The 15937-nt window shown below is 41.3% G+C and overlaps 1 protein-coding gene across 6 annotated transcripts in view; it reads right to left on the reverse strand.

Annotated features, from left to right (window-relative positions):
• The window catches only part of LOC119466800, a 31705-nt gene that overhangs the window by 4545 nt on the left and 11223 nt on the right, over positions 1-15937 (reverse strand). Inside the window, exons 3-4 of one of the 6 annotated variants that reach the window (XR_005195281.1) lie at positions 15276-15435; positions 8424-8577 (exon numbers count right to left, since the gene is read on the reverse strand). The exons of 2 other annotated variants lie outside the window; for them this stretch is intronic. Coding sequence is in view for 1 of the 4 variants with exons in the window: in XM_037727422.1 (XP_037583350.1) it covers positions 8518-8577 (60 nt within the window). In the remaining 3 variants the exon portion in view is untranslated. Of the gene's footprint in view, positions 1-8420; positions 8578-15275; positions 15436-15937 lie in introns of those variants that run through there. 3 more of the 6 variants (XR_005195279.1, XR_005195280.1, XM_037727422.1) reach the window with 3 other exon arrangements.

The following is a 15937-nucleotide window of genomic DNA, read 5'->3' on the forward strand; positions in this document are numbered from 1 at the left end:
CCTCCACCCTGCACCCCAGCACGGAGAGTATACATCACACCAAACACCTTCACCCTGCACCCCAGCACGGAGAGTATACATCACACCAAACACCTCCACCCTGCACCCCAGCACACTGGAAACAAAGCGTCCTTGTAAAAAATGAACTAATCAAATCCACACACCAACAGCTAGGCCCAAGTCTTCCATTATGAAAATTTTATGGCTGGGCATGGTGAGTCACTCCTGTAATCCTAGCACTTCGGGAGGCCAAGGCAGGCAGATCACCTGAGCTCAGGGGTTCAAGACCAGCCTGAGCAACATGGTGAAATCCCCTCTCTAGTAAAATACAAAAAGTTAGCTGGGCGTGGTGGCATGTACCTGTAGTCCCAGCTACTCGGGGGGCAGAGGCAGGAGAACTGCTTGAACCCAGGAGGTAGAGGTTGCAGTGAGTTGAGATCGCACCATCGTACTCCAGCCTGGGACAGTGTGTGACTCAGTCTCAAAAAAAAAAAAAAAAAAACTGTCATGACTTCTGTTTCTTTATTATTATTATTATTTAAGAAAAAAATAAGGCTAAAATACTTCAAAGACTCAGATAAATAAAGCTCTAATAAAATTTAAGAACTCTGAATAGCAGTGGGAAGGAGATCCCTGAACTAAAGGGTTTTCCTGGCAACTGTACAATTTTTTCCTGCTGCAAATCAATGCTTTTGTGGAAGATACGGAACATATGAAGGCTCACCCATCTAATTACTCTTTGTAAAAGAATGCTTTACCTTCCTAAGCTACCTTCCAAATTATGCTGAAAGTTTTTTCCCCTGTAGGTTTTCAAACAGACTCTAACACATTCACCTCTAGTTCGCGCTTCCCCTGTGTCCTGATAAATCACTGCCCATTTCTACTGAAGCAGTTTCCCTCTGGGGATTTGGATGCCCTGACTTGAGTAATTATCTTTTACTAACTGAACTTGCTACCCCCTCAAGCCTTTCTTTCTTGTTACCCTCATGTTTTAAGAATCTATGTTTGTGAACTGTGGATAGAGGTGTCCTGTTCTGCCCAGCCTGCAGCCATTCCATCTGCTGTCTGAAGGGCAATTGAGAATGTCTCAGAGCCTGTGTCTAGATAGGCAGAGTCCCTCCCAATGTAGCCATGGGAGCCTCATTTCTTTTTTCTACTGTCGCCTCAATCTCCTGGGCCCAAGCAATCAATCCTCCCACCTGAGCCTCCAGAGTAGCAGGACTCCAGACACAACAGCATGCCTGGCTAATTCTTTTTTTTTTTTTTTTTTTTTTTTGCAGAGAGATGGTCTCACTCACTTTGTTGCTTAAGATGGTCTCGAACTCTTGGCCTCAAGCAATCCTCCCACCTCAGTCTCCCAAGTGCTGGAATTAGAGACATGAGCCACTTCACCTGGCCAAAGTTCTATTCAGCAGGCTTATTCTAGATCAGTGGATGTCTGTTTTGACTACTGTTCTTTTGCTGTGGTTCACTTTTCCAAGAGCAAGTAGATAAAGAACTTAGCAATAAAAGCTGAATTTTCTTGAACACTTGCTACATGCTAAGGCATTGTTCTAAATGTTTTGCTTTTAATTTTTTATTTAATCCACCTTATCTTCCCATAGTATAGGTACTATTATTATTCCTATTTGCCACATGGAGAAACTTGTTTGCAACAATCAGATGGTGGGGGTGTAACCGAAAGGCAGGCCAGTTGCTCACTGCATACAGAGTGTGATTAACAAGAGCATGAGTAATGAGAATGAGTAAATTTATTCCAAAGCTAGTTTACAGGAAAGTGCAGAAAGTGGCCTGCCCTTAAATGTACCGCTTTCCCTTGGGAGCAGAAAGTGGGCACTTTTACAAAGTAATGGGGGAAGTGAGCAAAGGTAGAGGGTCCCCTTGCTAGCTTGGTGCCTTATGTACTGAGCTGGCCCTGAGTTGGCATCTTCCTGGCAGACATAAGTTATATAAGAGGCCAAGGGGATGTGATTTCCAACAAGCCCTCTGGAGGAAATCCCCAAGAGGTGAGAGTTCCAGAGAAACTTGCTTTCCTCTGCAAATTGACTGTCAGCTCCCCAGGAGGAGGGATCCCTCTGAGAGCATATACATCCACTTGCCCTGTAGAAAATGTCTGATGAGGAGGAGGTGAAAGGTGGTATTTGCATTTCGAAAAGGCTAAGTAGGAAGCCAGGAAAGGAGGAAGGAGAAAAGAAGAGAAAAAAATTTAAAACTAGTAATTAAACTATCTCTTAGAAACATGGGAGTATTCCATTACAGTGGTGATAAGGAGAGAAAAATATTGTATTCTGTTTTGCATTTTTTAGACTCATTATTTATATTTGGTTTTTGAATAGCAGCAGATATTTTCTGAAAGTTTAGTTATTGAAAATATATTGACTGAAATATGCAGATTTATTGACCAAAATATACCACTTAATCTCAGACATTCTGTGCCTTACAAATCCAGTAAACTTCTTCATCCTTATGAGTTCATTTTAGGAGAAACGTTCACCGAGGTTGGTGGTACTTGCAGCATTCACTACAAAAATTAAGATATCAGTAACTACACGAAACAGTCGATTAGCTCACTGCTCTTAGACATGCATATTATGCATCTTACAATCTACTCATATTTCTGTAAGATCTCCATTATCCCTGCATTCATTGTCTGATCCTCTCAAGTTATCAGATTCTGTAAAGATGGAAAAGTTGTCAGCATAAGAAATGTCCATTGCTGAAGAGACCTCTAATAAACTCGTCCTGTGTGAAAGAGCGGTATATGTCTTCCCTGATCCCATCCACCTCTCTGATCTCTTCCTTGGTCAGACTGATCACCAGATATATACAGGAGCAAATCAACTGCAATGTGACTTGCATTCCCGTCAAGATTACATAAGGTCAGTAAAAGGGATATTGGAGAAGCTCTGGAATTAAGCAAAGCTATTGACAGTGAAGATCCAGGCAAGATCCATTGTGCTGCACAATATACAAATGCTGACAGCTACTGACAGACAGGGAAGAAAGTCGACAAAGGCAATTAGTGTGCACAACACTTTAATTTGAATATCTAAGTGTAACAGACTCTCCCTACGGGTCCTTATAATTTGGATATGCAAACATATACCAATAGGTATTTTGTGTGTACCTGAAACCGCACTAACATTTCTTGTCACGGGGAAGCAGTATCCCGCGCTGATCCTTGGCCACGCAGTTGTTTTTGTCCATGCTGTTTTCCTTTTGAAAAGGATTCCTTCATTCTCTGGGCTCATTTTACTTTTGTCCATGCTTTAACGCCCAGTTCAGTGGTGACTCTCTCAGAGAAGCCATCTACGTCTCTATCCAGGTCTTGTCTGCCCTTTCATGTCACTGCACATTTAATAACAAACCATAATTAGATACTCCATCATTTAATTGGCTATTTAATACTGCTTCCCTCGAAAACCTCTGATTTTTATAGCATGGAGGACCATAGTTGCCTTGCTTATCGCTGTTCGCCCAGCACTTAGCATGGGTGCACAGCAGGTGCTGTATTCCCAGCGTCTGTTTAATTATGCAGCAAGTGAGCCCCAGAGGCAATGTAAACATGTTAGTCTGAGATGTGTTAGAGTAATGATTGGAAACTAGCAATGTGGCAGTCACTGAAGGCTTGTAACTAACACCCATTCTTAATTCTTTTCCGCCTTGTCTACCTCCACTACACTGGTTGAAAAAGTAAATACTCATTTTTCCAGGTGCTGACCAATAAGACAGAAATAGGTGCCTACCAGGGGGTTTCTGGAACTGCATTGCTTTCTTGATAAATGAGACAAGCATCACTCTTCCACACTGTAGGGCCTGCTTGAATACGGCTGTGATGCTTGGAATTATAGCAACCATTCTATGGCCCTGAGGGAAAGCCTGAGCCAATCATAGAAACTCCAGGCCTAATATTTAAATTTAAAAAAAATGAACTGATAACAGTAGCTGCTCACCTCCAGGCATCTTGTTATGTAAAATAAAATGAAGCACTATCAGTCTAAGCTACTTGTCTGTTACTTTCTTCAGCCAAAGCATTTGTAACAGACAGAAACAATGTGCGTTGGATTAAGAGCTCTCAACATTGAACCTCCATTTCTTCATTTGTGAAATTAAAAAAGGATCTAATGTTTCTTACATCCAACAGTACTAAAATGAATTCACAGGCAATTCATAGTTTAGAATCTGGTGACTTGTAGAGGAAAGAAGAGGAAAGATTAAAGCACACAGTTCTATAAAAGACATTTTAATTTATATGCTGGTCTAACCAAAAGTGAGCCTATCATTTTCTCTCACTCCATCAATATTACTATGAATAGGATTATTGCAATAGCAAGTAAAACCTTCTAATGATGTGATACAATGTGTAAAGTATACTTCTTCAAAACGGTAGGAAGCCACTAGCTCTTCCTTCATCCCTGACATTAATTATGTAACTGACATCCCAATACTTGAATTCTGATCTTTTTTATTTCCTCGTGTCAGTTCATTTTTTGAATAAAAAAGCAAAGAATGGTGTTTCTCTATTCTATGAACAGGTATAATTAACTCCAGAAATATCTGTCATTTAGCAGTACACAGAATTTCTCACAGTTATCCTGGGTGTCACTGATGAAATACACATTGGCACCACACTCTAAGAGCTACTAATAAGGCAAGGCTTAGGTGTTCTCCACTGAAAGTTTATTTCCCACCTTTGAGTGGCTGCTATATTTTCAGCAAACCTCAACCACTGTGATCACTGAGATTTGGTTACTTCTAGAAATCAAGAATGAGCTGGATCTTTCATACGCACACACACCCACAGTCTGCCTTTTGTTGTATCTTTGTTCAAATATTATAATGCATTGTGTGCTAACTGCATTTAAATTTCTAACACAATATCCACTATATGGGAAATGTATCTACAAATAGCAAATGAACAAATATTGGTTCTGTTCCTGTGGTCTGTGGTTCTTATTGTCAGCAAATTTTATTCAGGTCTTTATTAACCTACTCAGTGATGAAAACATTATGTGTGATCATTGATTTTAGCTGTGCGATCCAGCCCTATGCAAAATGGAATCTAACTCTTTACTGTCTTTTTTTTTTTGTATAGCATGAAGCTGATAAAATTGAGTTACTGAATTTATGCCATAAGAAACTTTGAAAATATCCACCTAGTTTCATTTCTTATCAAGTCACAAATATTCTCCTTTCCCCCTTATTCCAGCACATAATTATAAGTGGCTAACAAGCATCAAGGGGTAAAAGTTGACCAACTAAAACTTCAAAATATTGCCAAGCAGCAGTAAGACCAGACCAGAAAAAAAAAAAAAAGGAATATGGATCTTTGCATTCAAAATTGCATTAAGAAGCCTTGGATAAATACCCCAGAAAACCTCTTTAGTGAGACAGTATTCCGCCTCTCTTCCAGTTTCAGGTTGAACCCTGGCAAGAAACATCTAAGGACCCACAGACCTGATAAATTACAAGGCTGTCAAATTGCTATTGCCTTTAAGACTAACTGCCTTCTATTTCTAGACAGTGAAAAAAAATGAAATAAAATAAAACTATAGTTCTTGAAGATGAGTGGAGCTGAGATGTGCAGCATACAAATCCTCAAGAAAATTGAGATGCTAAAGAATTTCTTCGTGCCTTAGTAGAACTTAAGTTTAAAAATTTATTTCATATTTAAGGAAGAAGATATTCCGGAGGGATGGATTTCAGGAATTTGGAAGATCATAATGCCTTTTTTTTTTTTTTTTTTTTTTTTTTTTTTTGGCTACCAATTTCTTCCATACAAATCCTAAAGGAAAATCACTGATAAGGAAATCCAAAGTCTAGAGCAGGGTGCTGTGTTTCTGCCAAGCAGCGGCACCAATAAATTCATTGATTTCACCAATGAAATCTGTCGTCTTGCAATCTCTAAACTGGTGATGATTATGAAAAGCATGAGTCATGCAGGCAAGATAAGGACTGAGGTTCCGACTTAGAGAACCTGGGGGTCGGTTGGGTTTGTCAAATCTTACTTTATTTCTTCCTATCACAAGGTGCCACAGCACGAGTTAATCACCGGATTCAAAAGCTGAAGGTGTGTCCATTTCACAGATCCTTTCTGAGGGGCTGTGTGAGAGGGACTTCCCCCTCTAGGGGCCTCTGTTTCCACTTTCCTGCTTCTGGCCTGCTAGGTGGGGCCTTTGCTTCCATTTTCTGGCCTCTGGCCCGCCAGGTAGGGACTTGGTCTCTGGTTTTCCCGCCTCTGGCTCTCGGAGGTGGGGGCTCTGTAACTCAGGGGTGTAAAACAGTAGCCAATCAGGTAAAGGATTCAAAGACCAATTAATGCAGAGGAAGTTTGAAAGAACCCCTCTCATTGGACGAGGACAGGAATGGGGCGGGAATAACCCAGGGGTAAAGGCTTCAGTCTCTCCAGCATGGGTGAGGGCTCCTATGGCGGCGTGGGAGCTGTCCTTTCGCTCTCCCTAATAAATCGCACTATTTGGGTCCACGAGTTCTGTTTGAGCTGTAGCATTCACAGCCGCAATGACGCCCCTTTCCCCATTCTTCGGGTTTAGGAAGGTCAAGAGCCTAAGTCCCGCTGCAGCTACTCCGCTTCTGCGGCCTGGCTGTTAGGACTCCTGGCTTTCACCCGGGCGGCCTGGGCTGGACTGTGGGAACCAGGGAATCTGGCTGCAGCTGCTCCGCTTTCATTATCAAGCACCTAGTACACGCTGAGTACTGTTCTTAGCCCTGGATAAATAAAATTGGGAAATTCAGGCATAGTTCCTAATTGCATCAAGCTGGCATTCTACAGGCGATCATGGATGTGAAAGAAATGAGTGGATTAAATGGAATTTCTATTTCTAGGTCCTTGAGGGATCGCCACACTGTCTTCCACTATGGTTGAACTAATTTACACTCCCACCAACAGTGTAAAAGCATTCCTATTTCTCCACATCCTCTCCAGCATCTGTTGTCTCCAGGTTTTTTTAATGATCGCCATTCTAACTGGCGTGAGATGGTATCTCAATGTGGTTTTGATTTGCATTTCTCTAATGACCAGTGATGAGCATGTTCTCACTCATAGGTGGGTATTGAACAATGAGAACACACGGACGCAGGGAGGGGAGTATCACACACTGGGGTCTGTTGGGGGGAAATAAGGGAGGGACAGCGGAGGGTGGGGAGTTGGGGAGAGATAGCATGGGAAGAAATGCCAGATGTAGGTGATGGGGAGGAAGGCAGCCATAAAAAAGGATGAGTTCATGTCCTTTGCGGGGACATGGATGAAACTGGAAACCATCATTCTCAGCAAACTGACACAAGAACAGAAAACCAAACATCGCATGTTCTCACTCATAAGTGGGTGTTGAATAATGAGAATACATGGACACTGGAGGGGAACATCACATACTGGGGCCTGGGGAGTTCGGGGCTAGGGGAAGAATAGCAGGGGGTGGGGGGATTGGAAAGGGATAACATTAGGAGAAATACCTAATGCAGATGACAGGGGGATGGATGCAGCAAACCACTACCATGGCATGTGTCTACCTATGTAACAAACCTGCAGGATCTTAAAGTATAATAAATAAATAAGAAAGTCATGTGACTAGAACACCAGAGCAAAGGGGCAGAGTGTTAAGTGTTGTAAGAGGATGTCAGAAAGGTTAGCAATGTGTTAGAGAAATTCTCGACTTTGTGAACATGGGGTCTGAATTTTTCTCACATTCTGCTATGGCCCATATATTCACAACCCATTCTTCCATCAAGTTTACAAAGAGAAAAAAATTCCTTTTCCTCTTTAAGCCCAGTCAAAATTTCAAGTATTAAAATGATTATTAAATCAGATCCTTTGAATGCCTAATGAGAAGTGGGATTGCTGGATCACATGGTAGTTCTGGTTTTATTTTTAGAAGAATCTCTATACTGTTTTCCAGAAAGGCTGTACTAAGTTACATTACCACTAAGAGTGCACAGATGTTACCTTTCCTTCACATCCTTGCCAGCACTTGATATCTTTCATCTTTTCAGTAATGGAAATAATAAGTATGTGAGGTGATGGCTATGTTAATTATCCTGATTTAGTTACACTAATGTATACATGTATCATAACATTGTACTGGAATTCATAAATGTATACTATTATTTGTCAATGAAAAATTTGTTAAAAGTTGAAAAGTTCAGATCCTAAGCAATGTGAAATCACTCAGTAATATTTCTTTCTTCTAGGGAAGTAACACCTCATATTGATCCTGAAGCGTCAACGCCAAGAGCAGGCGGCAATGTCCTTATACGAAACTCAGCGGAGCATAACACTGTATAAAAGTTTGGAGCTCCATTTAGAGGGAAAAAAGCATCAAGATATTTAATAAGTGTGGAATGCAACTACATTGCCATAGTAAGAATAAAAATCACTGGTAAGGCCCCTGGAGGTTGGTGCAAGACTTTTAATACAATATTTCAAATTTAATTCAAATTGACAAATACTTAATGAGCTCTAACAAGCTGCCAGTCCTCTGCTGGGGATGCAGAAACAGCCAGTCAGCAACTATCTGCAAAAGGTACATAGTCAGAGTAGCAGACACAAATCCAGATAATGCTCTGAATAAAATATAAAGAGAACAAAGAAGAAAGTGTGCATAATAATTTGCAAAGAGCTTTTTGGATTTAGACTATGTGGCTCAGAAAACATGCAATCTTACATAATTAAAATATGTAATTCCATAATTCTGGTTTATAAATTATAATACTATGAAATACATTATCTTCTTCCATTCTCTAAGTGATCTTTGAAGTCTTCTAAGTGACAATAAGCTGTAATCAACCTAAAATATGACAGGAGTAGCTTCTATTTAATGAAATTATAGAACTAAAATGTCTATTCCATTTATAGAAGAAATCCGATGAAACTGTCACCAAACAATCTGCCTCTAGGTAGAATAAAAAAGACCACAGAACGCAATTTGTACGCCTTTTTAGTGCAGCCCTCTTGAATTTTTGTAGACTTGCTTACTGCACAACTCATTGCTAAACAACGATAAAACTTTAAAATGTGGAAGAGGCAAATTAAAACAGCTACCTATAAATGAATTAAATGCGAAATTGCAAAAATGTAACAGATCCAGTCAACAACTTTTTTTAAAGTACATATCTCTAAAGTGAGTGAAAAAGGGTGGTAGCTATTCAACGGTTTCCTGGAAATGCACATGGAAAACTGACAAATTATTTTAGGCCCTCAGTAAATAAGCCTGTCTTTACCTCAAAATTCTGGAACTCACAATGTCACTTCTACCTTTGCACAGGGTCAGGTTAATTTCAGCATTTGCAAAACAAGGAAACGAAATCCAAGTTGGACACTGGGTCCCTCTCCAGGTATAGGGTATGTTTTCTCATCTACTTCGCAGAAAAATGCCTTGAAAGAAGTTGATTTTGTCTTCAATCTTTTTATCACATTTCATGTGCCAGCAACTGCTCTCTCTCTATTCAATAGAATTCCACTTCTCTTTCTAAGGAGCAGAACCCTGATTTTGTTGGGACTGGAAATACATCGAGCCTTAAAAATTACATCATCCAGATCCCCTTGGAATAAGATTAGCTAAATGTCACAGTTCAGGCCAGGGAGACATGGAAACTGGTGCTGGGTGGGGGATATGGGAAAGTACCTCAAAGGCGTGTGGACTCAGTTGCTATGTGTCTGTTTGGCCCCTTCTTTTCCTACTACTATCTCTTGCTTGGATGATGTGATGATTGCCACTTGAACTACCTCCTTCTAGGTCTTTTAGACCTCAGCTCAAACACCACCCCCACAAGGAGATCGTCCCTGACTCCATCAAATTGTGGTACATGATAGAAGCTTCAAATCAGCCATTCTGAAGTATTTATGCCACAAAGATTGGCAGATGCTATAAATTGTGGGCTCTTCCCCAGATAGCTACTTGTTAATCACTTACCAAAACACCCCTGTCTCCCATGCAAGATCAGATGACCTGCTCAGCAGGTTTGAATTTTCTTCAAATAATCTTAGTGCTCAAAAATGAATTAAATATGCATAAGGGAAGATATTATACCTGACATGCTCTATTCCTACCCCTCAGAAATGTCAGCAACTAAAATAAGTACTTTATAACATTCAGGGAAAGGAGGTTGGGAGAGGAAAAAAAGAGATTCCATAAAGCTGAAAATTGAAAAGCAGGATAAGTAGGTAACAAATTCTTGGAAAACAGATTTTAAAGTGCATGTTCCAAGTATAAAGTACTTACAACAGCAAAGAATTAAAATCTAGAATATAGAAGTAAGTTTTGCCAATCAATGTGAAAAGGAAAGCAACCCCCAAGGAAAACTGGACAGAGGAGAGTTACAGAAAAGGAAATCCAAAAGTCTGACATGAATATGAAGAGCACTTCCAACCCATAGCTGTTAAATAAATGCTCCTGAATATACACTGTAGAGTTTCATACGGTATTCATAGCATAATCCTCATAAGAAGATAAACATCACAGAACTATTTGGGGACCAGGAAGTTGGAGACAATCTATAACTTCGTTTGGTGGGTGACTTCCATAGAGACCAGACTTCGGAAGCAATGGTTGTACCAGAGCAAGATGGGTGGGTATAAAAAACCCAATGTGAAATATGGACTTATATGCATATATACTTTTATAAATCAATAACATTTATGCAAATTGTAAACACACTGCACAAAAATCACCTATATACATTGTTAAAATAATGCTTACACCTACACACACACACACAGACACACACACAGACACCCCCAAGACATGTATTACATATGGGTAAATAGAAATGAAGAATGGAAATAAGATGAATAAATGAATGAATCAACCAATCAATCAAGGGATGAGCGTTGTTGGGGGTTGACTAATTGTAATAATGTGACATCGGCTGAGTTGTGTGATTAACTGAGCCTTTGCATCCTGGGTCCAGCAAACCACACACAACCCGAGGCTCTTCTGGTTCTACACATCTGGCTGCAAGCTCCCCCAAGCCATTTCCTCTTTCCTCTTCTGTTGCCTCCTTCTCTGTCCATTGACCACATGCTTATCTATAAAGGTAACAACTTGGGTTCAGAGTCCCCCTTGACTCCCTCACATTTCAAATTCAGTTGGTCGCTAAGTTCCAGTGTGTACACCTCCCATAGAAGACACAAATAGTCCTTGCTATCCATATCCTACCTACTCATTGCAAAGAAGGACCTGATTCAGCCTTGGGCATCCCTCTGGGTACTGCTGGTATGTTCTCCTACTGGTCTTCCTTGTATTCATTCACCCATCCACCACCACAGTGATTTTTCACAGCAGGAATAGTTATTACTCCATTCTTGAGAAGCTACCAGTTGCACCACTTTACCTGTAGATTTACTTAGCTAATTCTTTGCCAAGGCATGCTAGGTCCTGCCAACACCTCCTAAAGCCCTGGGCTCCAGCTGCCACTGATCCTCCACTGGTGCTTTGGGTCAGCTTGTTTCCAAGACTTTCATATTCATCCTCGCCATGTGCATTCGGTGAAACCTTACCATCTTTTAAGGTCTTGGTCAAATATCCTCTCCTCCCTATCTAGAATTTATTTGTCCCTTGTCTATGCTTCAAGCATCTTTCATACCTCTTCTCTCACAGATCTCTTGTGAAATGCTCCTGCCACAAGCCCTTTGCACTTTGTGGCTTCTTCGGCCTGCAATCCTCTCCCGTGACCTGTCCATGGTGGGATCCTTCTCATTATTCAGACCTCGGCTTCATCTCCTAAAAAAAGCCTTTCCTTCCTAGATTACCATTTCTGACTAGCCCTCTTCACCACCCAACCCTGCTGATAACTCTATCACATATTACTGGGGCTCATCGTCTCCACATTACTTTCTACCATTTGAAGTGAGCTTGTGGACGGATGGGCAGTAGTGTTCTTATTCTGACTTTCCATCTACAATGCACGCACTTGACAGCAGAACATGCCAGTTGGGTCACTGTTATATGCAACACGGACTAGAACTGAGCCTTAAACAAAGTAAACCGTGGACTCTCCCCACACTGTAGATGAGGAAACCGAGGAAAAGCGATGTTAGAGAACTCACCCATAGTTGCAGAGCTAGAGTGCTGATGCTGCAATTCCAACCCAGGTGGTCCCAAGCAGCAGGGCACTGCTCAGTAGCCCTCTTCACCACCCAACCCTGCTGATAACTCTATCACGTATTACTGGAGCTCATCTTCTCCACATTGCTTTCTACCATTGCTTTCTACCCCCTTGCTCACACCCATGTCGGGGTTGGAACTCAGAGAGGACTTACATTTCCAACCTCCAAGGCCAGGGTAGCCTGTCAGGCCCCGGAGATCATTCCATCACCTATGGGAGAGGGGACAGAAATATATCTGCTCTGTTATCAGCAGGCTCCCAATACAAAGGAGAGGGATCAGGAGGTCAAGTCAGAGGGTGACTTCAATGACCTCAAATGTCTACCCCAACACAATATCTCAACATTTGGATTAGCTTTTGTGGTAGGCACTGTCCCCAAAGATGTTCATGACCTGAAACTGGAACCTGTGAACACATTACATTGCATGACAGAAGAAATTTGTAGATGGGATTAAGATTGGGGGCCTTAAAATAGATTATTCTGGATTATCTCGATGAACTCATTATAGTCATGGGAGCCCTTAAAACTGGAAGAGGAAGGCAAAAGAGTCAGACAGGGAGAGATGAGGCCAGAGGAAGAGGCAAAAGAGCCCTGAAGCATGAGAGGGAGTGCAACGCTGTCTTTGGTTGTTGAGAAGGAGAAAGGAACTGTAAGACAAGGAGTAAGAACGTCTTCTATTAATAGAAGCTGGGGTGGCCCTCAGTTAACAGCCAACAGGGAAACAGGACCCTCAGTGTACACGCACAAGGAAGAACCTGAATGGGCAAGGAAACGGATTCTCCCCTAAAGCTGCCAGGAAGAAACACAGCCTGCAGACACCTTGATTTTAGCCTGGTGAAATCTGCAGTGAATTTCCAACGTATCTTTAAAAATGTGAGATAATAAATTTGCACTGTTTTAAGGCACTATGTGGTGATTTGTTCTGGCAAGAATTGAAAGCTAATGCAGATTTAGGCAGAAAATAATGTTTTGCCTGGATCATGGAGCTCGTCAATTTTTGCGGAGACTCATGAATTGATAAGCTTGAATTTTTAAAGAGACCAGCAGGGGTTGCAGCAGGCATCCTCATCAATCAGATACAACTTGATTGGCAGGCCAGGAGCATTAAAAACAGTGCATTGCCTTCAACCTCATCTTAGTGCATTGCAGGTATGTCTGTCTGCCTCATAGATGTACCTGGGCACAAGTGTACTCCTGATTAACCATAATATTAAAAGAAGCCACTCGACATCCCAGTGGAGGGAGACTTTTATTTCTCCTGTGAGTGCACGCTGCATGGCACGCCCTTCCTGGAAACCATCCAGCTGTCAGCCAAACATGGCAAGCACACTTAAAGCGAGGAGTTCTGGCGTAGAATGTGTGGCCAGAAGAACTGAGGCTGGAGGAAAGGCTGTGGTGAACTTCAGGAAACGAAGCAATGTTTGGAGATAACGTCAGTAGAGTCTCAATACCTAATACCCAGTTCTCTCCTGTTTGTGGAAATGTGTCCTGTTTTCTTTCTGGGAAGCCTCGCTGACTTGAGTCAGCCATGTGGCCTGGTTGGAGCCCAGTTGCTCTAGGGATGGATATAGGACCAGAATATTCCATTCTCTGTGTTACAGGAATCTCTCCAGGGATAAGCTTTTATTTCAGATTTAGCCAGCAAGAGGCAGTCTTGGTTTCTGAACTTCAACCTCAGTATTTAAGACAGCAGCTAGCACATAGTAGGTATACATAACTATCGATAAATAAATGAACCACAGTAATTTATGCTGCTATTTACTTGCGAGCAAATCAGATTTTCCAAATACATGTATTTATTTGTCAATGGTTTAATTAATGTTTACAACTCTTGGAAACATTAATTACACCACTGACAATAAATTGTCATGGTTTTGTATAATTTGACAATAATTCGACAGTGGTTTAATATAATTCACATATAATTTGTCAATGGTTTAAAATAATATGATTTTGACAATAATTTGTCAGTGGTTTAATTAATGTTTCCGACTCTTGTCTGTAGAGGTTTGCTTTTCTCTTTCGGCATCTTTCCCTTGGCAGAGTCTATGTTCCACCAGGGGAGGGGCCACATAACTATTGTTTCCCATTGTATCCCCAGGGCCCAGTAGAATTCCCGGCACACTCCAGGCACTCAGGAAATATTTGCTGAGTGAGTGAGTGAATGGATAAATGAATGGCACTCTTATTCTCAGACTTAATACTGTTGTTCTTCCTGGATTTTTGTTTGAAGCTCTCTGGGTTTTTAGCTTGGCTTCTGGCTCTTTGAGAATCTGGAGCCCACTGAGATACAACTTTTCAGTCTAACTCAATAAGAAACAAGCGCCAACAGCGGACTCACACTCTCTGGCCTCTAGGAAAGGCCTGGCCAGCTCGTGAGGTCCATTGATGCATAATTTAGTCTAAAGAAGTGAATATTTAATATGCATTATATGCTAAGCTGAGCCCAGGCATATGTTAATTTACCTGTCACCAACCACTAAGAAAAAAAAAAAAAAGTCCTTGTTTTAGAATTTGTAGAAAATATGCCAGCATGACCATTTTACTGCCATTTCTTGAAATTTATACTAATGTAGTATATAGAAAATAACATGCCACCAATGTCCCCAGCACAAAGATTAAGATTTCTCCGTGTTGGTGAACACTTATTAAACATGACACTGCAGCATGATTCATAGAAAAGAAAAAGATACATTGGACTCTGTCAAATATAAAAATGCTTGTTCTATGTAAGGGCCCATTAAGAAGATGAAAAGACAGGCCAGGCGCTGTGGCTCATGCCTGTAATCCCAGCACTTTGGAAAGCCGAGACAGGCAGATCATGAGGTCAGGAGATCAAGACCATCCTGGCTAACACAGTGAAACAGTGTTAACTACTAAAAATACAAAAAATTAGCCAGGTGTGGTGGTGCGAGCCTGTACAGCCTCCCAGCTACTTGGGAGGCTGAGGCAGGAGAATCACTTGAACCTGAGAGGTGGACGTTGCAGTAAGCTGAGATTACACTACTGCCCTCCAGCCTGGGGACAGATTGAGACTCCATCTCAAAAAAAAAAAAAAAAAATTGTCCCTGTTGAAACACACAGCATGAATTAATTTTCCCTGCAGGTTAACATTTCCTTATATGAATACAGGAATACATGTGTATCCACTCACCTGCTGTTGGGCATTTGAGATTAACTGCCTTGTGATGGGTACCCCTATGAGCACAGCATAGCATGAGAATTCAGATCCCAAGAACAAAAAGACCTGGGTTCAAATTTATCTTGCTTAATTTTATTCCTTTGTAGAAAACACTGAGCCTCAGTTATCTCATCTGGAAAATAGGGATCACAATCATTAATACTTCTGAAAACTGCTGTGAGGAATGGAATAGGATGGATGAGTGAAAAACACTTAGCCGTTCTCACACCTCTGTCATATGCGCAGAGTTGAAAATTCTAGGGGTGTAGAACTTCCAACTACATTTTACTCATGTCCCATGAATACCATTAGACTTTCACCAGGTCGCATTTATCCAACCAACCCTGACTTCTCCATTCAAGCCTCCTCCTTCAGGAGGGCTCCTGGGGTCCCCCTGGGCTGCACTGACCCCTTCCTTTTTTGAGGTCACACCCTGTCCGCATCACTTCCTCAAAAGCTTAAGCAGAAGACTGCATGGCCACACACTCCCCAGCTCAATGATTTCTAACTCTCACTGCCCTGTGAGATCTGAGGCTCCTTCTGTGACAGAAGGAAGGGCTGTTACTAGAAATCAGGAATGAATTTTCACAGGATCTCATATTTTCCACATGCCAAGTTCAGTTTCATTCCAATTA

Source organism: Cebus imitator, unplaced genomic scaffold (genome assembly GCF_001604975.1).
Source record: "Cebus imitator isolate Cc_AM_T3 unplaced genomic scaffold, Cebus_imitator-1.0 Scaffold230, whole genome shotgun sequence".
In the NCBI taxonomy this organism is placed as follows: domain Eukaryota; kingdom Metazoa; phylum Chordata; class Mammalia; order Primates; family Cebidae; genus Cebus; species Cebus imitator.